General features: G+C 41.4%; 3 protein-coding genes across 6 annotated transcripts in view; 2 read left to right on the top strand and 1 right to left on the bottom strand.

Moving 5' to 3' along the window:
• Positions 1 to 4,032, top strand: part of enpp1 (ectonucleotide pyrophosphatase/phosphodiesterase 1) — a 46,485-nt gene extending 42,453 nt beyond the window's left edge. For both annotated transcript variants that reach the window (XM_029734117.1, XM_029734118.1), the window contains exons 21-23: positions 2,567 to 2,702; positions 2,788 to 2,932; positions 3,321 to 4,032. In XM_029734117.1, the coding sequence (XP_029589977.1) occupies positions 2,567 to 2,702; positions 2,788 to 2,932; positions 3,321 to 3,473 (434 nt within the window). In that variant the 3' untranslated portion in view covers positions 3,474 to 4,032. The remainder of the gene's footprint in view (positions 1 to 2,566; positions 2,703 to 2,787; positions 2,933 to 3,320) is intronic.
• A 6,136-nt stretch (positions 4,033 to 10,168) lies between these two features.
• On the top strand, positions 10,169 to 24,693 carry sytl3 (synaptotagmin-like 3). 3 transcript variants are annotated; one of them, XM_029734122.1, is made up of 16 exons: positions 10,169 to 10,672; positions 14,988 to 15,550; positions 16,021 to 16,236; positions 16,966 to 17,033; positions 17,444 to 17,495; positions 18,120 to 18,186; positions 18,914 to 18,992; positions 19,590 to 19,711; positions 20,109 to 20,231; positions 21,636 to 21,808; positions 22,003 to 22,105; positions 22,309 to 22,479; positions 22,641 to 22,749; positions 22,975 to 23,080; positions 23,256 to 23,458; positions 23,981 to 24,693. In XM_029734122.1, the coding sequence occupies exons 2-16, from the start codon at positions 15,453 to 15,455 to the stop codon at positions 24,070 to 24,072; spliced, it is 1,782 nt and encodes a 593-aa protein (XP_029589982.1). In that variant the 5' UTR covers positions 10,169 to 10,672; positions 14,988 to 15,452; the 3' UTR covers positions 24,073 to 24,693. The 3 variants fall into 3 exon arrangements, with proteins under 3 accessions (XP_029589982.1, XP_029589984.1, XP_029589983.1); XM_029734124.1 differs by having other exon boundaries at positions 10,309 to 10,336; XM_029734123.1 differs by lacking the exon at positions 10,169 to 10,672 and having other exon boundaries at positions 14,835 to 15,550.
• Positions 24,694 to 24,824: 131 nt separating this feature from the next.
• Positions 24,825 to 27,112, bottom strand: part of LOC115175009 (ezrin-like) — a 50,214-nt gene continuing 47,926 nt past the window's right edge. The window contains exon 15 of the mRNA XM_029734121.1: positions 24,825 to 26,689. Within this exon, the coding sequence (XP_029589981.1) occupies positions 26,525 to 26,689 (165 nt within the window). The 3' untranslated portion in view covers positions 24,825 to 26,524. The remainder of the gene's footprint in view (positions 26,690 to 27,112) is intronic.

A 27,112-nucleotide genomic window follows, 5' to 3' on the forward strand; every position in this document is an offset into this window, starting at 1 on the left:
TTGTTCATATGCACAAAAAGATTATTTCTCTCAAATTTTGTGCACAAATTTGTTTACATCCTTGTGAGTGAGCATTTCTCCTTTGCCAAGATAATCAAGCCACCTGAAAGTTGTGGCATATCAAGACGCTGATTAAACAACATGATAATTGCACAGGTGCACCTTGTGCTGGTGACAATAAAAGGACACTCTAAAATGTGCAGTTTTGTCACACAACACAATCCCACAGATGTTTTGAGGGAGCGTGCAATTGGCATGCTGACTGCAGGAATGTCCACCAGAGCTGTTGCCAGAGAATGTAATGTTCAATTCTTTACCATAAGCCGCTTTATAGAATTTGGCAGTACATCCAACCGGCCTCAGAACCGCAGGCCACGTGTAACCACGCCAGCCCAGGACATTCTTCACCTGCGGGATAGTCTGAGACCAGCAACCAGGGTCTTGACCTGATTGTAGTTCGACTGTTGTAACCGACTTCAGTGGGCAAATGTTCACCTTTGATGGCCACTGGCACGCTGGAGAAGTGTGCTCTTCACAGATTAATCCCGGTTTCAACTGTACTGGGCAGACGTGGTGTCATGTGGGTGAGCGGTTTGCTGATGTCAACGTTGTGAACAGAGTGCCCCATGGTGGTGGTGGGGTTATGGTATGGGCAGGCGTAAGCTATGGACAACAAACACAATTGCATTTTATCAATGTAAATTTGAATACATAGTATCTCATCATGGTATCTCTGAGGCCCATTGTCCTGCCATTCATCCATCACCTCATTTCAGCATGATAATACACGGCCTCATGTCGCAAGGATCTGTACACAATTCCTGGAAGTTGAAAATGTCCCCGTTCTTGCATGGCCTGCATACTCACCAAGGATGCTCTAGATTGGAGTGTACTACAGCAGGTTCCAGTTCCCGACAATATCCAGCAACTTCGCACAGCCATTGAAGAGGAGTGGGACAACATTCCACAGGCCACAATCAACAGCAGCCTGATTAACTCTATGTGAAGGAGATGTGTCGCACTGCATGGGGTAAAGGGTAGTCACACCAGATACTGACTGGCTTTCTGATCCACGCCCCTACTTGTTTTTTGAAAGGTATCTGTGACCAACAGATGCATATCTGTATTCCCAGTCATGTGAAAACCATAGATTTAGGGCCTAATGAATTTATTTCAATTGACTGATTTACAGTTCATATAAGGAACTCAGTAAAATCTTTGAAATTGTTCCATGTTGTGTTTTTATATTTTTGTTCAGTGTAGTTTCTGTCAGTTTTACTCTTAGGCCTACTCTTACAGCATGTAACACTCCCAGCTTGCATCTCTATTCTATTTTGAACTAGCCTTAGCCAATTAGGTATACATTTCAGCCCAAAGATCCAGCGGAGATAACGTACTAGGACTGTTTTTTTCCCCTGGTATTTCCTGTTTGATCCTAGGAAAAATGGTATGATCTAAGATTCTAGTTGAACAGTGGAAAAAAGCTGCCTCCATAGTAAATATTGAACTCTTAACAACAAGCTGTAGATTTAGGAGCAGGGTTTAAAACTCTTTCACACCAACTGAGATATCTCAGATTGGTCTGTCACAGAAAAGCTTCCCTGTGCATGAACATGGTAATTTGACCGTGGTCATAGAGAGCCATATTTATTCAGTAGACATAGGATCTCTGTTACATTTTGCCTAGGGGACAGTAGTGTACAGTAATAGTGCAGCAGGGAGTTACCGTATTATCAGGCAGTGGTCACGGTAAAAACCCAGCCCACTCACTAAGCTCTCTTTTAGTGTTTTATTGTTCACTTTCCATTCTGTGTAACTGGCTCGACAACAGTGATTGCTTGCTATGCTATTCTAAAGAAGGGGAGTTTGTTACGTTCAAAATCCCACCCCGTTTTGTACTCGGTGCTTGGCACGTAATGTCATTTGTGAGAACATGAGTACTCCTGATGCAACATTCCTATAACAACTTGTGGTATAGTTACTCATAGACCGTCAATGTGTTGGTAGTAGAGCTAAAGGTGTGTTCCTGACTTTCCCAGACAGACAATGTTGCTAGTGTGGGGTCATGTCTACTCTGATTGAGAATAATACCACAGAGTTTTAAGTACTGGGCTGTAGGGTACCGTTTGGGACTCAGTCATGGGATAGCGGTCAGGATGGTACAATATGATGCCACCTTGTGGGTTCCATATTGATGAAAGTGAGATGCAAATGGTTGTTACTTTTGTTGATGCTCGTGGACACAGGTAATCCATCATAAAAAGGGGTTTATGAAGTATGATATATCATGCAAGGGGATTTAAAAAATCCATGAACAGAAGCACTCTGGATAACTTTACAAACGCTCACTGCCCTCTGGTGGCAAATAGTGAAAGTCTACAGAGTAGAAATGCTGATCTCGGATCAGCCCCTGACACTGTCCATGTTATCACATTTATTATGATCTAAATGGCAAAACTGATTCTAGATCAACAGTCATACTCTAAGACGTTTTTGTGAATACGGGCCCTGAAGACATTGTTGAGTGACTTCTCGTTTTAATAAGTATATGATCGTACGTTTGCAGATGTTTGGACGTACTTCCATGACGTCCTCCTGGTGAAATATTCCCAGCAGCTGAATGGGGTCAACGTTATGAGTGGACCTATCTTTGACCAGCACTACGACGGACACTTTGACACTCCTACAGTTAGCACAGCACAGTAAGTGTTCATCATCCATGAGTGTTGTTGCTTTTTTTGAATTCTCAGTTGTACATGAACATATTTCCATCTTTCTCTCCTGCAGACACGAGGCTCCCATCCCCACTCACTTCTATGTGATCCTGACCAGCTGTGGGAACTCTTCCTTCTCCCCTGCTGACTGCCAGGGTCCCCTGGAGACGACCTCCTTCACCCTCCCCCATAGACCAGACCACACTGAGACCTGTGCTGTGAGTCACACCGCTCTGGCTGGCTGTCCTACTCTTTCCTACAGGGCCACCTGAAAAGCCTGTTGAGGAAAAGTAACACATCAGCAGACCAAAGCATGGCTGAGTTAACCTGGGTTAAATAGATGCTGTATGTCAAATACTTTCAAATACTTGAGCAGCACTTCGTTTAGTTAGCCCTGTACAATGCAACCAATTAAATCGTTTCAAATGTGCACATTTCAAAATAAATCAGCTGCACCTGAAATATTTTCAGGAATTTCAAAGTATTTGATTGTGTATTTGACCCAGGTCTGGAGATCATATCCTCTCTAGTTTTGCTGTTTGTAAAGATAATCTATGAATATTGTTAGTGACTCAGCCCTCCTTTTCCTCCTCCCTGTCTCCTCAGAATGGCTCAGACTTCCAATGGGTCCAGGAGTGGGCCCAGTTCCATGCTTCCCGGGTCCGAGACATAGAGCTCCTGACTGGACTCAGCTTCTACCACAACAGAATATCAGTGGAGGAAACGCTACAGCTCAAGACATTTTTACAGACTTTCTAAGATCCCAAGAAGTTGCCTCCGGCGGGTTTTAGTACCGTATTTTATTTTTATCGCTGTAAGGCCTTATTACACATATGAAAGTAAAAAGTCAAGGGCTAAATGTGTATCCCTGGATCCCATTAAATTAAAAAAGGTGTAACACTTAAATATAAGTGCATAAAGAGAAAAAAAGCTGTTCTGTTTAAGTGAGAAACTGCCTGAAAGTTGCTTGAACCTCAATCCCTCATAGACTTTAAACCAGAAAGGCATACACTGAAAGAAGCCATGTTATGAGACATAATATAATAGACCGTTGTCTGTTTGGACTTGAGCCAGAACACTGAACCAAAGAAGTCCTCATTACAGTGCATGTGGAAAGTATTCAGACCCCTTCCCTTTTACCCTTCCCTTTTACCCTTCTTCCCTTTTACCCTTCCCTTTTACCCTTCCCTTTTACCCTTCCCTTTTACCCTTCCCTTTTACCCAATTTTCTTGTTACAGCCTTATTCTAAAATTGATTAAATAAATGAAACATCCTCAATCTACACACAATACCCCATAATGACAAATCTAAAAAAAATAATAATAATAGAAAAACTGAAATATGACATTTACATAAGTATTCAGACCCTTTGTTATGAGACTTGAAATTGAGCTCAGGAGCATCCTGTTTCCAATGATCATCCTTGAGATGTTTCTACAACTTGACTGGAGTCCACCTGTTGTTGTAAATTCAATTGATTGGACATGATTTGGAAAAGCACACACCTGTCTATATAAGGTCCCACTTGAAGCCAATCGAACATCTCTGGAGAGACCTGAAAATAACTGTGCAGTGACGCTCCACATCCAACCTGACAAGAGTTTGAGAGGATCTGCTGAGGAACTCCCCAAATACGGGTGTGCAAAGCTTGTAGTGTCATACCTAAGAAGACTCGAGACTGTAATCGCTGCCAAAGGTGCTTCAACAAAGTACTGAGTAAAGGGTCTGAATACTTATGTAACTGTGATATTTCATTTTTTTTTATTAACATTTGCAAAAATTTCTAAAAACCTGTTATTGCTTTGTCGTTATGGGGTATTGTGTGTAGATTGAGGGATTTAAAAAAATATATATTTTAGAATAAGGCTGTAACGTAACAAAATGGACAAGTCAAGGGGTCTAAATACTTTCCGAATTCACTGTAGATCCATCTACCAGTCTGCTAAACCCCAAACACCCCTCTTTCATCCCAGAAAAACAAGGGGAAAGAGTGAGAATGGAAGAAAATAAGAGGAAACCGGCATATAAATAGGATTTCTATTTGACTACGTGATTATAATAGCTGGGACATTCTCAGGAAACCTCAGACATTCTGGAATGGAAAAGTTAGTCACGGCCGAAGGCCTGAAACACTGCCAATGTTTTTGACTCGGATGTCTGATTTGGAGAGTTGGCTGAAAGACATGGCATGGATGCTCCAAAAAAAGTGTTTGGTCTACAAGAACAAATAACAAGAAAACCACACATTCCCCACACATGTTCATGGTTGCACTTGCCAAATGTTGTCATTGTATGTTTGACTAGAGTGTTTTTATTTTGTTAATATCAATGTTTTTATATATTGAGTGTTTATTTTTATTGCTCTGTCACTGTAAATTAAAGGTTGTGAAGTTGATGTGGGGAATTGGGATTAAATTCTTGACAGGACTATTGGTGTGTGCACAAGTATGTGGCGTACATGTGTTGTGGTTGCAAATGCATGTACATGTGTGTACTATGGTTGTGACAGGAACTTAAAGTAATACCAAGATTAGCATGACTCTAAAGACACAAAGTATACAGTGTATGAAACAAGCTATGCAGTACATGACATCCAATGTACAGTTGAAGTCACAAATTTACATATACTTAGGTTGGAGTCATTAAAACTCATTTTTCAATCACTCCACAAATTTTTTGTTAACAAACTATAGTTTTGGCAAGTCGGTTAGGACATCTACTTTGTGCATGACACAAGTTATTTTTCCAACAATTGTTTATAGACAGATTATTTCACTTATAATTCAGTGGGTCAGAAGTTTACATATACTAAGTTGACTGTGCCTTTAAACAGCTTAGAAAATTCCAAAAAATGATGTCATGGCTTTAGAAGCTTCTGATTGACTCAAATTATGTCAATTAGCCTATTGGGGGTGTACCTGTGGATGTATTTCAAGGCCTACCCTTCAAACTCAGTGCCTCTTTGCTTTACATCATGGGAAAATCAAAAGAAAACACCCAAGACCTCAGAAAGAAAATTGTAGACCAAAAGTCTCATCATTTCCAAACACCTGAAGGTACCACGTTCATCTGTACAAACAATAGTACGCAAGTATAAACACCATGGGACCACGCAGCCGTCGTACCACTCAGGAAGGAGACGCGTTCTGTCTCCTAGAGATGAACGTACTTTGTTTGCGAAAAGTACAAATCAATCCCAGAACAACAGCAAAGGACCTTGTGAAGATGCTGGAGGAAACCGGTACAAAAGTATCTATATCCACAGTAAAACGAGTCCTATATCGACATAACCTGAAAGGCCGCTCAGCAAGGAAGAAGCCACTGCTCCAAAACCCGACAAAAAAGCCAGACTACGGTTTGCAACTGCACATGGGGACAAAGATTGTACTTTTTGGAGAAATGTCCTCTGGTCTGATGAAACAAAAATAGAACTGTTTGGCCATAATGGCCATTGTTATGTTTGGAGGAAAAAGGGGGAGGCTTGCAAGCCGAAGAACACCATCCCAACCGTGAACCACAGGGGTGGCAGCATCATGTTGTGGGGGTGCTTTGCTGCAGGAGGGACTGGTGCACTTCACAAAATAGATGGCATCATGAGGTAGGAAAATTGTGGATATATTGAAGCAACTTCTCAAGACATCAGTCAGGAAGTTAAAGCTTGGTCGCAAATGGGTCTTCCAAATAGACAATGACCCCAGCATACTTCCAAAGTTGTGGCAAAATGGCTTAAGGACAACAATGTCAAGATATTGGAGTGGCCATCACAAAACCCTGACCTCAATCCTATAGAAAATGTGTGGGCAGAACTGAAAAAGCGTGTGCGAGCAAGGAGGCCTACAAACCTGACTCAGTTACACCAGCTCTGTCAGGAGGAATGGGCCAAAATTGACCCAACTTATTGTGGGAAGCTTGTGGAAGGCTACCCGAAACGTTTGACCCAAGTTAAACAATTTAAAGGCAATGCTACCAAATGCTTCCAACATGCAGGACTAGTGAAATAAAATCATGACAGTGATAATAAAAATGATCGACATAGAACTATATACATTATAACTGTAGCAGTGATGAATATATACATGTCCGTTGGGGTGGAGGCAGAGTAAAGGCTTGAGGGGGTGGGGTGGAATGACCATAGGACGAGCAGCAGCATGACCACAGTGAAATAAAAACTAAAAACTGCCACAGGGGGTCAACACTGGCTCAGTGAAAAGCTCCCTCTTTTAGTTGGTCTTCTACTGGCGTTATGGAAGTTGTCAGTCTTTCAGCAGTGTGCACCAATTTATCCACAACAAGCAACTGACAAGTCAAGAGCATTTTGACATGGGTTAAACTAAAACATTGAATACCTCCATGCATTTTCCTCACATCTGCCCATAAGTAATGACAGCTATAGCAACAGTGTACAGAAATCTCTGCAAAGCATGGGCAGGAACGACCTTGGGGACTCATAAAGCCTTGTTTAACACAGCAAGACTGTAGTGGACAGTAATATTTGTCATGTATGATATTATAAATACCTTGCACGCAACCCGTAATAAGACCTAGCAATTAAGCTATTAAAATGGTTATCTGACTCCATAAAGATAACAAAAATTTACAAGCAAGCATTAGGCAATGAGTTGACATTGACTAACAAGAATTGGTCTGAGAATGAAATATCTTCCTTTGATATAGACAATTAACATTATACAATGAATGGATTCACATAAAAGGCATTAAGCTTAAGCTACAATGCAATAACAAGGCATTATTCCAAGCATACAGATCCTAAGGTTAACTCATAGGACAAAGCATGAACAAAGAGATGCTTACTAGGGCAGAGGCCTAGAAGTCTAGGAAATGAGAACTGATCAAACAACCTTCCTCAGTGGACTGGATACAGGATAAGAGAGAAAACAAAGGCATTAATTCCATTTATAACATCTGAAGGTGTAACCGTTCAACCCCAAACCAACCACCATTGACCAATCAAACGATACCAAATTTACAGTAACCAAAACACTCCCAGGCCCAATCTCCACGTGGTGTCACGGCATTTAAAGGCTTGTGTGGGTGATGAAACCAACGTAAATAAAATTGAATTCCTGGGAAACGGTGGCCACCTGTTTTACATTTTATTTTGGCATTAATACGTGTCATATATCAGTTTGCAAACAATGTAAAAAAAATGTATAATCATTGAGTTAATAAAGCTGCATACAAACTTTTTTTTGCTTTCTTGAGTAAGGCAGCTCCAAAATGTAGGTGTTTCAGCCTAGCTCAGTGCTTTCTGTGGTGGTGGGGCAGCCAGCGGAAAATACAGAGCATAGGGGTTGGTAATGTTCTCTAGTTGCACCGTGATTGGCTCAGTGTTCTGTCACTCATAGGGACGCTACGTCACTGCAAAATCGACGAGGAGAACTAGAAAATTCAAGCCCCTTTGGTGCTTCCATTGAGTTACATTAGAAGTGCCCATCCAAGAAGGCTCAAGGTCATTGGTCACAGATAAAATGACTTCAAATCAAGTTATATCTACCTTAGCTTTGATTGGACTGATCATGTCAACATCAGACTTAAAATCTTAGCTAGCAGTCATCATCATGAATCAAGTCGACAATCTACTGGTAAATCCTTTTCCATCCTTGTCATATGAAGAGAAATTATGGAGAGAAATGATAGATAAAACGTATCGGTTCTCATCAGCCATTGGACATTACACAACAAGTTGGAAATCGCAAATTCAACAATGAGTGGTTTGGAAGGAATCAGTGGCTAACTGCAAGCTTTGCAAAGCAAACATTAGCCGGCTATTCAGTGGAGATGGTGTGTGGGCCAAGTCTGGGTTTAAGGGTCTCTTTTCCAAACTTAAAATTATAAACATTCTACATTGGCCATGCTGTCAATCCAGCATGCCTTCTGCCGCGTTCAAAACAACTGGAAACTCGGCACTGGGAAATCTCAGACTTCAGTGAGTTCAAGACAACTTGGAACTCGGAAAAAAACTAGCTCCGACTGGGAAAATACATTTTGAACGGACATCCAACTCGGAATTCCAAGTCGGGAACTTGGGCCTAGACCTTGTTTTTTCCAGAGTTCCCAGTTTTCTTGAAAGCACCTTAAATCCAGAGAATGCCAGATTTTGATGTCAAAGTTTGATGTCAAAATTTGCCCACTAAGGACCACCGTGCCACCTTCCTGTTCAAGTGAGCACAGCACAACAAGGTGAGTCCAAAAATGTATTGTATGCTGCTGCATAAATGATATAATTTGCCAGGGAGATATTATACTGTAGCTAAGGAAGTAATGCTATGTGCATGTTGTTTAGTAAGCTGTTAATAGCCCATGTGCCTCACCCTAATAATTTGGTCCCTTTCCCCCTCATAACTTAGCATACTGTTCTGACTTGGTGGTGCATATGTAGCCTATAGCCTATTTTAGAGAAATGTCATCATCAAATATTGTAAGAGCTTTCATTGTCTGCCCCCTTTATTTATCCTACAGTTCTGACTTGGTGTACAGGGAGAATACTGTAAGAACAGCCCATGTTCTGAATTCTGTCGCTGTACAGTTCAAAACTGCTGAACAAATAGTTAAATGAGTACATCCATCCTAACCTGCTCATTGTCTTACTCCAAATTACGGATTGCCTCTTAACTGCTCGTCGTCCCCTTATGCCATAGTTGTACATCTCAATTGTCAGTGAAACCACATTTGCTTCAGCAAGTCAGGCATATACTCTATGTTTTTTTAAAAGGCAGTAAATGAGGCTGAATTAACTGTTTCGCTGCCAGACAAGGCTCTGCTGATAGCCAGGTGTAGCAATAATAAGGATTCACTCCATGGTGCTGAAAAGAAAGCTCTGCTGTTGAGACAGCTTTATGTAGGCCCTAACAGTTTGTGGGCACCGTTTGTCAGCTTTATAGTGCAATTAATGCATTGTTTAGTGTTGTGTTGTGTAGTGGCTTTGAGTTTGCCACACCAAGATTGACATGCTAAAATCGCCACTGCCTGAGAGGACCATAAAACCTTTTTGCATATAGTAATTCAGAGTTCACCCTGTACAGATACAAGTTACCACTGAGATCATACATCCATATAGATAGCATCAGAGTTATCCTCAGTGAACACGTTTCAGACAGAAACCAGACATGGATACTATAGTATTATTCTACCACATTCAATATTCAGTGCTCTGGATACTGTACCAGAGCGATAAAGGGCTGACTAGTCCTTGGGCATAGTTAAATAAAAAATTGTCCTTTGTTCCTGGACTGTTTTCCTTGCAACTCCAGGTGTCAGACAGCACAAATTAAAGCAGAGCCTACAAGACACCAACGAAACCACTCACAATAGGGTTCCATTAACACTGGGTCATTTTACAAAAATATTTCCACCACTGCCACACACATCCTAAACCGGGCCCTCAACAAAGAAAACCAAAGGAAAAAGAAATGGCACCCGGAGCCACTTCAACCAACCTCATTCACCTCAGCTCTGTCAAGCAGCAGTTGTGTGACAGCAGGAAGGAAGGAAACAGAAAGTGAAGTGTTTTCCTTGTTACGTTGGCTGCACATAAGAATCTGCCTCTCAGGGTGACCACGAGTCATACAAACAGCGCTGTGCTGAGGCTTCAGCTCAAGAGGTAAGATCCTGTCTTCATCTGACTGTTTGACTTTTTTTGGTGGGGGGGGCTTTGAGAGGAAACGGCTCATGCAGCTGATACAGTAGCTGTTCTTCAGTAAGTGCCACAATTGGTTTTTCTTTGTTTGATTGGTTTGCACATGAGGCAACTTTAAGGATAAGATAAGAAACTAGGTATTCCATGAGGTCAATGCCTCAAGGCCTTGTCAGCTTGGTAGCCTCTACCTAACTCTGGCATTGCTGGATGATTATTAGGATTTAGTCCTTCCAGTTGCCATCTACAGTATAGGACTATTGCGTATTCCATTACTGCAATGCTCAGCAGTATACTAAGGAGGTAAATTACTTTTAGAAGTGATCTACAGCATCTACAGAGCAAGGATTTAGGATTTGTCTTTATGACTGTGAGTGGTACTGTAGGTGTTTGAAATTTCTCTAATTCTGAATCTGCTGCAAAGCAATGCATAGGTTTATATTCTGTGGTTGTTTCATCTGTGCTCTCTTTTAGTTGTCTGCATAGCCATAGCCTCGGCAGCCGATGGGCACTAGATCTCTTCTGTGAGAAACACTGTTGGAGTCACCACATGTCAATTCCATTTCATTTGAGTCAATTCAGGGAGTTAACTTAACAATTCAGGGAGAAAGTCATTGCTTATCATTGCCTAGATTGACTGAATTTCATTGAAATTGATCTCAACCCTGGTGAGAAATTCAACCTATTTCAGAGGAGCTTTATTTGGTATCTGTGTTGAACTGTGAGGATACAGAAATGCAATGGTGGAAAAAGTACCCAATTGTCATACTTGAGTAAAAGTTAAGATACCTTAATAGAAAATGGCTCAAGTAAAAGTCACCCAGTAAAATAATACTTGAGTAAAAGTTTAAAAGTATTTGGTTTTAAATATACTTAAGTATCAAAAGTAAAAGTATAAATAATTTCAAATTACTTATATTAAGCAAACCAGATGGCATACATTTCTTGTTTTTTAAAATTTACGGATAGCCAGGGGCACGCTCCAACACTCAGAAATCATTTACAAATGAAGCATGTGTTTAGTGAGTTCGCCAGATCAGAGTTATTAGGGATGACCAGGGATGTTCTCTTGAGAAGTGTGTGAATTAGCCCATTTCTTGTCCTGCTAGGATTCAAAATGTAAATAGTAATTTTTTGGGGTGTCGGGAAAATGTATGGAGTAAAAATATAAATTTTTATTAGGAATGTAGTGAAGCTGTAAAAGTTGTCAAAAATATAGTAAAGTAAAATACAGATACCCTAAAAAACTACTAAAGTAGTACTTCAAGTATTTTTACTTAATTACTTTACACCACTGAAGAAATGGTGGAGTCTCCTGTTGCTATGTACATCTCTTCAGACGAGTTGAGTAAGGTAAGTAAGTATCGGTTAGCAGCGAGCTAACTTCTTCCAGGAAACGTTTATATGCTTGGGTAACGTGTCTGTGGGCCCCATGAGTTCTCACAGCAGACAGACAAGTATGTGGTCCCACACACATACACGTGCGCACACACACACCGGGCCGGCTCCAGGCATAAGAGGTCACTTAGGACCCCCGGCTGCGGTGAGAACGCACTATCCTCTCATGGGGCCCACTTTTCTTTCTTTTTTTAGTAACTCAGTCGAGGTCTCAATTTACTATTGACAGTGAGAATAGTAAAATACAATTTCATTCAATTTCAAAACTTGGTTGAGCATCAGCAGTTTCTCTCTTATTATGTCAGTCACTCAATTAGCTGACAATTGGTCAGCTATCTAAACTTGTGTTAATCATGGCCGAATACCAACCAGGCACACAGCGCACATGACTAGGGGGCCACATTGATCTTGTTAGTCATTCTCACTCATATCATAGTAACATGGCATAAGTCATGACAAATTGTGTAGAATTGTAAGAATTTTGCTTTAAAGGCCCCCCCCCCCCCCATAATTATGTCCTATTGCGGAAATTCTCGTTTAGGTTTCACCTTCGAAGAATGACACAGGCTGATAATGCGTATTCACTAATTGGGGATGGGAATGTTGTGGTGATTTTCACGTGAAGTGGAGAAATAACAAAAATAAACTGTCAGTGTAGCTAGCTAGCATGCTAACTTTATCTAGATAGCTAAAGTTATATGTTGTTGCTACACTGTATTCAAAAGATTAGCCAGATGGCTAGGCTATGGCTGGTTCTGTGGCTGGTTCTGTGGCTGGTTCTGGGGCTGGTTCTGGGGCTGGTTCTGGGGCTGGTTCTGTAGCTGGTTCTGGGGCTGGTTCTGGGGCTGGATTTGTCAGAAGCAGTTAGGGAAAACTTTGCCACAGATGGATAGGAAGTATCTTTGACTTTGCCATCTATTGTTATCTCTAACGTTTTATCATATTCTATCAATTGCGGCAGCGATTTCGCCATAAAGAAGAGCTCCAGTAATATGGCTAGCCTAACTATTGAACGGTTTGGACTACATTATAATGGACATGGTGCAACCTTTAGTATTCTGCTGGCAGGCTATTCGGCTTAACTACAGCAATGTCAAGTCAGCCTGTGCCAGTCTTGGGGAAGCTACTCTGAAAATATAGTTTACTTAGCTACCAATTACTTCACACTGGAAGAAATTCAGCTACATTAAAGCTAAAGTTAGAAAAAGTAGTTCACTACATCTAAACTACTAGATAATTATATCTAAATCTGAAATGTCATAGACCATAAATTGCAAAAACAGATCACTCTGGAGTCCGATGTCAACAGAATGTGTAATTTAGCCTAAACACAAAAAGAATTAGGCTCACAAAAAGTGTTTCAAGCTAAAATTAAGCAGGTTTTATGTAAAACAAATCTGTAAATTCTTGCCAACTTCACCCATATTTGGTTTTTGTTTAGCAAAAAAAGTAGTGTGTAGTTCCAGTAGTTAGCTACACTACATGTCAAAAAGTAATGAAGTACTGAAAACACTACCAAGATTTGAATTTAGTTACACTACCACCAAGGTACTGTAAAATGTCATTACATTTCGAGTTGAATTAAATATAGTTCACTACACTGGCCCGTGCACATGACATGGTTCTCACAACTAGGGGAAGTGAAATGATAGGCTATGACTTTGATCATGATGCACGCCGCAAATTATACTGTATGTACCGGTATCAACAACCTGAACGCATCGGATACGAAACAACAATAGAAATGTAACAACAGCACGAAATAGATACATCCGTAAAAAATAAATGTGCGGATGCCTTTTCATTATCGGATAGACGCTTGTGATTTCTAGATGCACCAATCAAAGCAGTAGCCTCGTACGAATCATCCTGATCTCACGAGCTCACATTCTGTTTCTCTACACGAAACAGAGTCTGCATTCCAAACACTTAAAATACACACCCTATTCCCTCACCCTCAAATGAAGTGTACACATATGACCACCTATCATGACGTTTGACGTGTTTCCCCCTGCAGGGCGAGGGAGAAAGGAAGGAATGATTTTTAAATGGACCGCCCTTTCCCGGAAATTCGTCACTTGTTCAGCACACGATGATTATTTTTTAAGCCAGTAGGTTGTATTTTCAACCAGCAACTATCAGGAAATAACTGATTTAGAATAGAGTATTTACAGTATTAGTTTCATAAGCTGTTGTACAGTATGAACTTTAACTGCACTGGGCCTGTAAAGCCATATAGGGCTGATAACTGTTCAGTGTCTCCTGTCCACTCTCTTTATCAGAAATGCAGAACATGCGTCCCAAATGACACCCTATTCCTTATCTAGTGCACTACTTTTGACCAGTACCCATAGGGCTGTAGCGAATAGGGTGTAATTTGGGACAGAACCATAAAGATGCTGCTGCTTCGCCATGGGGGACTGATCATATTAATTTTGACACTGATTGTTTACAGTGGCCCTCTGCTGCCATGGAGAAAGGCAGAGACAACACATGGTGGCATCCAGTCACTAATGAGGCTCTTTCTCACCCTACTTCACATCCCCTCTCCCAAACCAAAATACACTCTGATGATGCTCTTTCTCACCCTACTTCACATCCCGCCTCCCAAACTAAAATACACTCTGAGAAAAGAGTGAAAAAAGAAAAGCAGAGGCATTAATAATGCAGCGGTTGGCATTTGGATAACGTGTGTGTGTGTGTCTGTGTGTGTGATGCCTTCACTGGAGCATCACCACATTACCGTAGCAGAATAGTCAGCTTGCTGTGAGAGGAGCGGTGCATGTGGGCGCTGTGGCAGGACCAAATGGGATTTACTATTCTGAGCAAAGCACTGTGACATTAAGGGAAAGTGTACAATACAGGAGTCGGGAGGAAGGGCGAGATACGTTCAATGGGTTCTCAGATGGCTTTGATATTGTAGCATTATACACAGCACCAGTGGAGGCTGCTGAGGGGAGGACGGCTCATAATAATGGCTGCAACTGAGTCAATGGAATGGTATCAAACACATGGAAACCATGTATTTGACACCATTCCACCTATTCCGCTCCAGCCATTACCACGAGCCCGTCCTCCCCAATTAAGGGGCCACCAACCTCCTGTGCACAGCATACGGCATGGTCATTCTGTTGGTCTTTCCCTGTTCTGCCTTAGTGAGTGGGACGTTACTGTGAGGGCTACAATGACTGAATGACTGGTTGCTCTTTTCTTGTCCTAGTGAACAAAGTGAACATCAGTCATCGGACTTTGTGAAGAGGATCCCTGCGACTATAGGTCAGAGTTTGCTTCTTGGAGGCAACACTATGAATGGGTTAGAGAGCAGAGCGTAAGAGTTAGTGCTGGTCACCAGAGCAGAAACATATCAAGGTCTGTGATGCGAAGCGGAGAGAGCTTCTGTGAATATCGTGACAGGGCCATGGGATGTCTCTGACTGTGCAGCGAAATCAACATGACTTTCATTCTGCCCTCAGTCTGGTAACAAGTGAAGACGTCGTCCAGCTTGTAGCAGCATCCGGCACCCAATAAAAAGAGAAAGAGGGTGGAACAAAGGGAGGAGAGAGAAAGGGAGAGACAGTGGTATGATGTGAAGGAGACAAGAAGAATAAGCGAGAGAGAGAGAGAAAAGGAGAGACTAGAGAGGTAAAGTGGGGAAGAGAGAAGAAAGAAACTCACATTTTTACAGATGGATCTGGGCGTGCTCAAGACTCTGGAGAGAGAGAAGGTTCTGGAGGTTCTTCAGAGAGACAAACTTTTACGCAGCACGGATGACGACAGGATAAGGTAGACAATATAATTTACTTCAGCCAAGCTTTTCACATTTACTGCATAACAACAACACTCAGAGGGTACTTCAGGATCTGTGGAGACTGAAAATGGCAATGACAACGCTGAACTGATGCTCCTCAAAATAGTATTCACAATTGTTGGTGTAAAATTGATCAGTAATACTATAATGCATTTAATTGGAATGAATTACCAGTGGCTGACTGACAGGAAAAGTGTATGCGAAGAGATGATCAATACAGTTAAAGCACTGCCATCATTACTGTACTTCAGGCTGCTGAGGGAAGGACGGCTCATAATAATGGCTGGAACGGAGCGAATGGAATGGCATCAGACACATAGAAATCATGTGTTTAATACCATTCCCCTAATTCCGCTCCAGCCATTACCACGAGCTTGTCCTCCCCAATTAAGTTGCCACCAACCTCCTGTGCTGTATCTCTACCTGCCACCATCTACTGTTACAGGAGGCTGAAGACGGAGCTACAGGAGATCCGAAGGAAAGGTGCCAAGAGTTTTGCCCGGCAGTACAGCGAAAGGACGTGCGCCCGCTGTCAGAGGCCGCTGGGAATGTTCTGGAACTCGGGCGCTGTGTGCCGAGGCTGCAGCCACCGCGTCTGCAAAAAGTGTCGCGTGGGCGTGTCCGCCCTGGACTGGAAGTGTACCGTCTGCCACGCCTACAGGTAGGAGGCATGTCAGTGCCGTAACATAGACTTAGATGTCATAACTGTAACATAGACTCCCGTGTCAGCACTGTAACATAGAAAGTTATGTCAATACCAGAACTGTAACATAGACTCACGTGTCAGCACTGTAACATAGAATGTTATGTCAATACCAGAACTGTAACATAGACTGACATGTCAGCACTGTAACATAGAAAGTTATGTCAATACCAGAACTGTAACATAGACTCACATGTCAGCACTGTAACATAGAAAGTTATGTCAATACCAGAACTGTAACATAGACTCACATGTCAGCACTATAACATAGAATGTTATGTCATTGTTATAACATATACTTTTATGTTAGTGCAATAACATACTGTCATGTCAGTGCCGTAACATAGAACGTCTGCTCTAACCTTTTTATTATTGGTATCCTCTATCCTTTATTCAATATTGTAATGCGTGTTAACATGTTGAGAGGATGAACTGACAAAATGGACAGTATTTCCTTTGTAATCTAAACCAGGGCTGTTCAATATCAGTCCTGGTGGGCTAAAACACTTCTGGTTTTCATCCTGAGCTTCTTATAAGGGACTAATTCTGACCTGGGACAACAGGGGAGTTTAATTTACTAGCAGGTAGACACAAAACCAGAAGTGTTTCGGCCTTCCAGGACCAGAATTTAACAGCCCTGATAAACAAAGGACATTAATCTAAAATCCATTTCTTCACACTTCTTAGGGAGGTTAAGATCAGATCCGGGGAGTGGTTTTTGGAAGAAAGGGACAAGAAATTTCCACCTGACACAGGTTTGTTTCCTTTACCCCTCACATTCCCTATTCTCTCATAATTCATATGCATAATTCTCTTATAAGTAAAATGTCAGTATGAAAAAGTAAAAACCCGTATGCACTCATGAAATTACTAAAATGTAAAAATGCCTTGTATGTCTAAAAACACAGCTATACAGTACATGACTAGTCAAGTAATACATCATACAGCTAGATGTGTTTCAATTGTTTGCATGGTATTGAAAAGCGGTCTTCTACATAATCTTCTGACATGTGTATGGTTTAGAGAACTGCTTTGACTGAATAATGCATTGTTGCTGTCTGCTAGGACATTGCCCGGGAGAGTGGGATAGAGTGCATAACAGTAATATTTAATAGTGGATGTGTACTGGTGTTGGCAGCTATAGCAATACTCTTTTAATTTACAGAAAGGCATGAGACTGTTGGGGAGAAACTACTAAAGTCTTACCAGAGGTTGAGGTGAGTCGATGTGCAGTCATAATTTGTAAATGTATTGTATACTACTGTATTATGTGACCATAGTGTCTGATAAAGATATAAGACACAGATAGATGCAGGTATGTACATAGTCCATATTTAAAAATAAAAAATATATATATATTTTCATCAGAAATTGGTGGGCAAAACACTGTTCAGTGAAAATATCACTTTTAAAAACTCATTCTGTTAAGTCATGCCCAAATAATGGTTGATCCTATACTTGTGTGGCCAAAGCATACATTTGTGAGAGAAAAAAAAAACACTTCAAAAACCCCACTTCAAACTATCTGACTGTTTCAAAAATGTTTGGCATTTCCTCATATAACGTGATGTCACTTTTTTGGCCGAGACATCTCATTGGCTCATTGGCTGGCCTGGCCAGTCAGCTGTTTACTTGCTATTAATATTTTTAGCGACCAGTATACACCCACACCGTTCAAACACTGAAAAGCTGCTTTTTAAACTACTTAATTACAATTTTGGGGGGAAGAAAATGTATTTAACTTATATTGTAATGAATTATAGGTCATGTTTAATAGAAATATGGAAACCCTGGACAATTACTTTAAATAGCATTCTCTGTGTGTGTGTTTCACTTTCCAGTCATATAACAGTCGTTCCGCCAACCCCTCCACCCTATTACGATGGTCCATCCTTCAGCAGATCAGGGGTAAGGTGAAATAAAGATATCCAAATGATCTACCACTTAAAAGGCTTTAAAAACCATCTGAGAAGTAACATGTGCAAAAATGCTTAGCTTATTGTAAAAGGGCAGGATAAACCAAGTAAAAAGGTACACAATGTATGGCTAAAACTGTCTCACCTTACACACACAATAATCTCTCAAACAATGACACGCATGCTGTTAAAGGCAGTTCCTTCAATAATTAGGTCAGAGGGACCACACCTGTGTTAAAACAGCCACTCAATTTACTAGCTAATCAGGATACAGACCCAATTAAAGGGATAGTTCACCCAAATTACAATTAAAAGTCTATGGACATGGTATGGCAGCAATCCATGCTTTGGTTATGTTTCCCTGGCACTGTTTCCACATGCTAACATTTTAGCATTTGTGGCACAAATCCCACTCAAGTCATGGGCCCGATATTAGAATTTTTCACGCATCATGTCCAAATCATCCAAAAGTATCTCAAATTGATTGAAGCTCAACAAAGTTACTTATAGATAATTTGAACATGATGTTCAAAATTCCAAGAGGTGCAAATGACATTGCAGCTATAGTATTGCCTGGAATGATGAATTGTTCAAATGAAAGGGATTCTGCATACAACTTATTTTATCCAATAAATAAGTTGTGAAGGGCTCACTCCTTCACAGTTTCATGAACCACAATTATGACTTGGTCTGTCAAATGTATTGTCAATCATCTCTAGGGACTGAAGTATTCCTTTAAAAAACCATTCACCAAGTCTATGGAGGACCTGATGGTTTCCCTCACCAGCCACATGAGAAGTAAGTGACTCTTTTGAGACATTTTGGTATTTACGAAGAAAAGGGCTGCATTCCAAACACTTAACAGACATACCCTGGGCCTCCCGAGTGGTGTCGTGGTCTAAGGCACAGCATCACTGTACTAGCTGTACCACTAGAAATCCTGGGTTTGAGTCCAGGAAACTTCTGTTGCAGAAGTTTACGTTGCAAACTTCCCTTGCTTGGCTAATCATTTAGACCGACGACAAATATGGCTACAGGGATTCCCCCAAGGGCATAATGCAAGGGTAAGTGGACTAGGGTGTGTCTTTTATGATTTTGAAATGCAGCCAAAACTATATGATCTTTCAATGTGAAGTAATTGTATGTACATCTTGGTGAGAACTAGGATCCAAGAAAGTCAAAACAGTAACACATTTCCTCTGAGCGTTATCGCAAACCTTAATGTAATTTGTCGATAAGATATCCTTGCGCTCAGTCGTTGGTGTTAAGGAAACCGCACCTAGGAAATAAGATAAGATATGATATCTATATTGAAGCTTGTTCGCAAGCAGCACGTCAGAAGTGCTGGATGGAGACGGTCTGTGTGTGTTATCCGCCCTACCGTTCGGGTTGCAGGGTTCTCCAGGTCGCAACAGGATGTACGAGGGGAACAGGATCTTCTTACAGTGGACAACAGGCGGGGACAGAGCACTGGCTGGAAAAGCCTCTCTGACACAAACATCAACAAATACAACAATGTAAGAGAAACCAAATACATATCAACCCCTCAACTTTGTCAAAGTATCACACTATCCAGTCAGACAGACCACATATATTTCGTCAAACCCCTGGGGTAAAATCAAAGAGACCCCACCTACATGTTCAAAACCAAGTGAGATATTGATCGTATGACACTGACAACTATTTCAGACAGGAAAGAGGGAGACTTTAGAAACAGCTATTGGAACAACCTTTAATAATAATAGACATTTCCATCTTGTCAAGAGGTTCAAGCCTCTCGGTGGAATGGCTAAGATGTTGGACTGACAGACGCAGGGACCCGGATTCAAGTACCAGTTGGGTTTCCCTGGAAATTCACTAGAAAATGAACAAAAGTATACTATGTTTCAACAGACACAACCTCTCTCCTCACAGCTTACCAAAGGTCCCAGTCTTACCAACCTGTTCAAGAAGAGCCGGAATGATGACCAGAGCAGTGCCTCGTCAGGGGCGGATGAGGACCTTTCCCTGGGCTCAGAGTACTCGTGGGGAAAGAGGGTGAGTTGAGTGCCCTGATGATGAAGAAAAGAGACATAAAGAACACAGGGATTTGTGCAACAGCAGCTCGTGCCAAACTTCATCATCTATTTGACATTTTATCAGATAAGAATTGTTGTTAGTGTTTGTTATGTGGTTGTCGTGTCTTTTTCATGTCTCGCATAGCTGCATTGTCTTGTAGCTGGCGGAGAAGTTGGAAAGGAATGCATCCAAATCATCTGAATACTTAATTACAGAACAGACCTGCATTATGCAGTCATAACATCCTTTTAGACGGTTCTCTGGACGGTTCTAACTTAGAATTTGTGGACAACTACAAATACCTAGGTGTCTGGTTAGACTGTAAACTCTCCTTCCAGACTCACATCAATCATCTCCAATCCAAAGTGAAATCTAGAATTGGCTTCCTATTTCGCAACAAAGCATCCTTCACTCATGCTGCCAAACATACCCTCGTAAAACTGACCATCCTACCAATCCTCGACTTCGGCGATGTCATTTACAAAATAGCCTCCAATACCCTACTCAACAAGCTGGATGCAGTCTATCACAGTGCCATCCGTTTTGTCACCAAAGCCCCATATACAACCCACCACTGCGATCTGTATGCTCTCGTTGGCTGGCCTTCACTTCATAATCGTCGCCAAACACATTGGCTCCAGGTCATCTACAAGACCCTGCTAGGTAAAGTCCCCCCTTATCTCCGCTCACTGGTCACCATAGCAGCACCCACCTGTAGCACGCGCTCCAGCAGGTATATCTCTCTGGTCACCCCTAAAGCCAACTCCTCCTTTGGTTGTCTCTCCTTCCAGTTCTCTGCTGCCAACGACTGGAACGAACTACAAAAATCTCTGAAATTGGAAACACTTATCTCCCTCACTAGCTTTAAGCACCAGCTGTCAGAGCAGCTCACAGATCACTGCACCTGTACATAGCCCATCTATAATTTAGCCCAAACTACTACCTCTTCCCCTACTGTATTTATTTATTTTATTTATTTTGCTCCTTTGCACCATATTATTTATATTTGAACTTTGAACTTTCTTCAAACTACAAATCTACCATTCCAGTGTTTTTCTTGCTATACTTTATTTACTTTGCCACCATGGCATTTTTTTGCTTTTACCTCCCTTATCTCACATCATTTGCTCACATTGTATATAGTCTTATTTTTTATTTTTTCTACTGTATTATTGACTGTATGTTGTTTACTCCATGTGTAACTCTGTGTTGTTGTATGTTGTCGAACTGCTTTGCTTTATCTTGGCCAGGTCGCAATTGTAAATGAGAACTTGTTCTCAACTTGCCTACCTGGTTAAATAAAGGTGAAATAAAAATAAAATAAAATAAAATTAGAGGCAATGTGACATGTTGATCTGTATATAAAATATATCAATATTACAGGGCAGTAGTGCTAGTAGCACTGGTACAGACTGTGGTCTTTTGGAGATCAACAGAGTGACAGGGGAGCTAAAGCTCGCCATCACCTTCAACCACATCACTTCCTGCCTGGAGATCACAATAAACGGCTGCAGAAACCTGGCGTATGGAGATATCAAGAGGAAGAAGTGTCACCCGTGAGCATTAATACTCAATACACCAGATTATAGAAATAGGCCCTACCCATCATTGAAGGCCGACTTGAATGGGGAGGGCCATTCTAGTAATTCTATGTTTTTGATACCAGATTATTACTCTCTGTTGTACTGATATATCCATTTGCAAACTAGATCTCCTCACGCTGTACTGTATGTGTCAACATCCTGGGCAGGTACGTCAAAGTCTACCTACTGCCGGAGAAGTCTCAGAGCAGCAAACTGAAGACAACTATCAAGAGGAACACAACGGATCCCATTTATAATGAAATTTTACAGGTAAGGAGACAAATATTATGGGTCATATTCATTTGGACACTACAAAACGTAGTAAAAACCTTTTGAAATGAAAATCAAAACAAGCTTCAATTTAGTGTCTAAAGAATACCCTGAACTGGCTTAAAAGTAGTGAGTGAAATAGGCTACATGGCAATGAAATCTCCTGTTTTTCACCCACCTATGTGTTGTATTCCCTGATGCAGTGCCAGATTGAGAGCCCCTTGTTGTCCAGGAGTACTCTGCAGGTGTCTGTGTGGCACTCTGCGACCCTGAAGAAGAAGGTGTTTCTGGGAGAGGTCCTCGTCCCGCTGGAGGGCTGTATATTTGAGGACAGCACCACCCAGGGCTCCAACTGGTACCCCTTGTGGCCAAAGGTAGGGTACGACCGCTGACCATGAAGCAACGTTCACACAATACCCTTTATCTTTATAAAACAATATTTTAGGTTATTTTTGGGAAAAAGTTTTGTTCAACTTGCTGGTATGTCTCCTCTAACCTCTCTCTCTCTCACTCTTCTTTCTCTCTCGGTCAATAGCCTGAGAGTCCAGAAGGGAGTGCAGTAGAGCAGGATACAGCAGGAGAACTGCTGGTCAGAATGAAGTTCACCTCCTTGTCCCAGCCATCCTGGGTTTGCCACACAGATGGTAAGTTGACTCTCTACCGTTCACGCACCAAAACGTTTTGCTACAGAAAACAAACGTTTAAATCTCAGTTAGTCCCTCCCTGTTCCATTCTGTTTCGCCTGTTTGCTGTCTAATGAATAAGACCTCATTTTGAAACAGTTTACAGTGTGTTTTTACAACACTAGTGGTCAGAAGATCCTTATATTGGATTGAAATGACCTTGATTTATTTTGTTCCTCCTCACAGAGGTTCATATTGGACCACATGATGTTGGTCAACTGACTGTTCTCGTCACTGGTGCCAAAAATCTGCCCACTAAAGCAAACACCAGTCAGAACACCTATGTGAAAGGGTAAATGTATGATTAGTGTGTGTGTGTTTGCTGGGGTATGATATTGTTGTGTGTCTGTCTGTTCTAGGTGTGTTGTGTGTGTTTATGTATCTATGAGTACATGTGTGTGCCATGCATACATACAGTACGTTTCTGTGTTATCAACTATGTTTATCTTTACATGTATGTATTTTAGGTGCTTGACTCTTCCCGGGCCCAGGGAGCTGGTCCAGAGGACCCCTGTCCTGAAGAAGCCCAGTCCGGCGTGGTCTCACCAGCTGCTCTTCAGCAGAGTCACGCCCTATGACCTCCAGATCTGCACTCTGGAGCTTGACCTCTGGGACCACGCCCCATTTACCTTCTCAGACCGCCTCCTGGGCTGGGTCAGAATGGAAGCCGGTAATATGGGTGTTTGTCATACCTTTACAATCATACAGTCGATTTGAATCAGTTTGCATGAAAATTAAATGGCGTAAATAGAAAAGTTTGACCAGGCCCATCCAAGGGGGCTTGAGATGAGATACGTTGTTATGTGATATGTTTATAAATTCTTCAACTGGGTTTACTTTATCTAATACCAACTTCAGTTGTCTAAAATGCCAGACAGTATGAGTCAAACATCAATGAGAATTGAATTAACAAGAGCACAAATGTCATATTTCACACTAATGGAATTTAGAGAAAGCCATCTGAGGAAACAGGTTTCACCAATTTCACCTTACAGGGTATTGAGGACTCTCTCTCCTTAGCATATCATTTCTCTCTTTTCATTCTCTCGTGCTATCTCTCTGTGTGATGGACTCAGCTTAGTGCAGTCTCTGGTTTCACCGAACTAGAAAACATTGAACAAATATTTGAGAGGAAGCAAGGAAGGACTGATGTCACTGACCCGGCACTCTCTGTTAACCACGTGTCTCCCAGGGTCATCATGGCAACTGGCGCTGCAGACACCCAACATGTGGCATGACTTTAGTTTACCCATGCAGGCCAACATCAACAGCAGGAGAACATGATGTCAGAGTCAACAGAAAAAAAGACCCTGGACTGGACACGGTCTTAGCACAAGAAAAACCTTGGCACTTTAAGGGCTCTATTCAATCCATATCGCAGAAATTCAGCGTGACTGAAATTTAAAGGCAATGCTCCCGCGTTAGCGAAGTCTGCATTTAGAAATTCAGCGTGACTGAAATTTAAAGGCAATGCTCCCGCGTTAGCGAAGTCTGCATTTATGGTAAACGTTGCGGATGTCGGCTCAATATGAAATGACTTTTACATTTCAGCAATACAGACTGAATAGAGCCCCTACTCCACCTTTAGCTCTATTTGCACTGACCCCAGGCCCTTGCTTAGTGAAAGTCCCTCCTATTTATGCTCAATTGATGACCTTTAATGTATTAAAAGGATGTCCTACTCCAAAGGGAAACCTATTGTTCTTTATTACTGTTTTTAAAGGGACGTTCCACTCAAATACAACCCAACATGATTTTTCCACTTTCCTTGGGAAATGGCCTACAACTAAGGTATTAAAGTGGAAAATCATGTTAAGTTGTATTTTGAGGGGAATATTCCTTGTGCTTTAAGCATGCTCACCTGATAACATTAAATGTCTGAGAAAGTGACTGTCTACAACATAAGAAAACATGTGGTTGTCTTATTCTTTCTTAGTTTCTTCTTGTCCTTTCTATTCATGAGTTTCTGTAACCCCTAGCTAACGTTTTTTCCTCAAGTCAGAAGATCAGGAAGCAGAAAGTGAAAACACAGTATGAAGCTGAAATCATAGATCTTTATTGCCAATATGCTAAACACCTCATTATAAAATCCAGTTGAAATAAAGAACAGCGGGCCAGCTGCAGCATTGTGTGTTGTTTTGGTTATTATGTCAGTAAAAACCCAGTCTAGAACACATCCACAGAGAGGGAACGGTGAGACTGTATTCACGGTAAACGCTGCATGTGTCGGCTCAATCGGAAATGACCTTTAAGTTTCTAAAACGCAATCTGTAACGCTTCAGTGAAGCAGACTGAATAGAGTCCTAAGTGTTTTTGTATATGCGCTTTTCTCCTGGAGAAGATGCACGTATGCCTCGGAAATGCTGCTGCTAGCTACCGTGAACTGCATGGCAAAATGCTGCTAGCTACCGTGAACTGCATGGCAAAATGCTGCTAGCTACCGTGAACTGCATGGCAAAATGCTGCTAGCTACCGTGAACTGCATGGCAAAATGCTGCTAGCTACCGTGAACTGCATGGCAAAATGCTGCTAGCTACCGTGAACTGCATGGCAAAATGCTGCTAGCTACCGTGAACTGCATGGCAAAATGCTGCTAGCTACCGTGAACTGCATGGCAAAATGCTGCTAGCTACTGTGAACTGCATGGCAAAATGCTGCTAGCTACCGTGAACTGCATGGCAAAATGCTGCTAGCTACCGTGAACTGCATGGCAAAATGCTGCTAGCTACCGTGAACTGCAGGCAAAATGCTGCTAGCTACTGTGAACTGCATGGCAAAATGCTGCTAGCTACTGTGAACTGCATGGTCTCCTTATGTTGATTTGATGACATACAGTGGAATATTTTCTAAAGTAAAAAAAAAAGTTATAATTTACAAATAAATCTCTTTAATTTACTGATCTAAAAGAAAACCTTTGGAACACAAAACTATCATTATTTTGGTTGATATAGAACCTGATACATTTAAAATGTTCTTGTGATCATTAGTAGAATAGCAGAAATATACAAACCAAGAGGAAATAACCCTTTTTTAAATGACCCATTTATCTTATAAATAGTAAACTATTCATGATTTCCCAGATACTGAAGAGCAATATTAAACATAAATGAAAGTGTTCAAATATTATGGAAAAACACAATGAAACAGAACATAGTACACTTTTCTGCAAGTAAGAGTAAAAGTTAATATACTGTATGTTCCCCTTTCTGAGTGGTCCCTGTCAGAAAAAAATAAATATATATTACCCTTTTTCAACATTAACACCACATTTAAGAAAACACCAAAAAGCTTTGATTGGCTGTACTTGATGTCTCTCAGGTGTACATCATGGCGTACTATTACTGTATAGTCCCACTACTCATCATCACACCTCTGGTTAAAAATAATGGTGAGTGATTTTGTCTGATCGCATCAAATTACATACAATCAAAACAGAAAGAAGATTTGTTATGCTAAAAGAAAAGAATATATATTTTGGCACTAGTAAGTTTTCTTACAAGAATTTGAAAAGCCTTTTTACAGGAGTAAGTTCTCACTAAGGGGGAACTGGTAAAAGTGGTGAGGCAGATGTGTGTATCACTCACACTCTTTATACTGCTCCTGTGTGTGTGTGTGTGTGTGTGTGTGTGTGTGTGTGTGTGTGTGTGTGTGTGTGGCAGTGGAGGGATTAGTTCAGTGACCATTCAGAAAGGGTACGTGGCTGTGTGGCCCTCATGGCCTCTGGGGAGGGGCCTTCTTATAAGGCCTCAAACTCGTCAATCCTCTGCTTGGTGTTGCCCGATCGGATCTGCCGCAGGGTCTTGTACTTGTCCCGGCCGGCGCGCACGTTCTCCGTGTGGAGCAGATCGTTCTGGGTATGCTTAGTGTCGTCGCGGGCCTGGGCCAGCTCTGAGCTCAGGGCCTGCAAGGAGGAACACGATGAGTCAAGAAGAAGTCAACCAGGGAGGAACATGCCAAGGACATGAGTGAACAACAGGACAACAAGCTATTGAAGATCTGGATTTGAACCAGATCTTTATAATAATCCAATAAATATATCCAGTATATTCTATATATTATATTTAGACACAAATAGTACGTATGCACTGTGTTAAACGCTTCACTTCTGCTCAGAAGCCGCGCTATTCTGAGAAACTACCACAATGCTGACAGAGAAATTCCTCTGTTGGGCTGCTTATTCCAGGCTGACAATGACACATTCTCCTGGAAGGGAAACTCGAGTTGTTAACCATATATTTTCACCTACCATATTAGCTCCCTGGTAACGTAAATTGAATGCCATATTTGGCTAAGTAGTTTTCACCTGTTAGTCTATAATTATCTG

Source organism: Salmo trutta, chromosome 35 (assembly GCF_901001165.1).
Source record: "Salmo trutta chromosome 35, fSalTru1.1, whole genome shotgun sequence".
NCBI classification, from domain to species: Eukaryota; Metazoa; Chordata; class Actinopteri; order Salmoniformes; family Salmonidae; genus Salmo; species Salmo trutta.

Excerpts from the sequence above, each read along its gene's own strand:
- sytl3 (XM_029734122.1), top strand. The coding sequence starts at position 15,453 with ATGGATCTGGGCGTGCTCAAGACTCTGGAGAGAGAGAAGGTTCTGGAG. Across the intron at positions 22,480-22,640 it reads GGTACCCCTTGTGGCCAAAG|CCTGAGAGTCCAGAAGGGAG; the intron begins GTAGGGTACGAC and ends CTCGGTCAATAG. Across the intron at positions 23,081-23,255 it reads CAGAACACCTATGTGAAAGG|GTGCTTGACTCTTCCCGGGC; the intron begins GTAAATGTATGA and ends TATGTATTTTAG.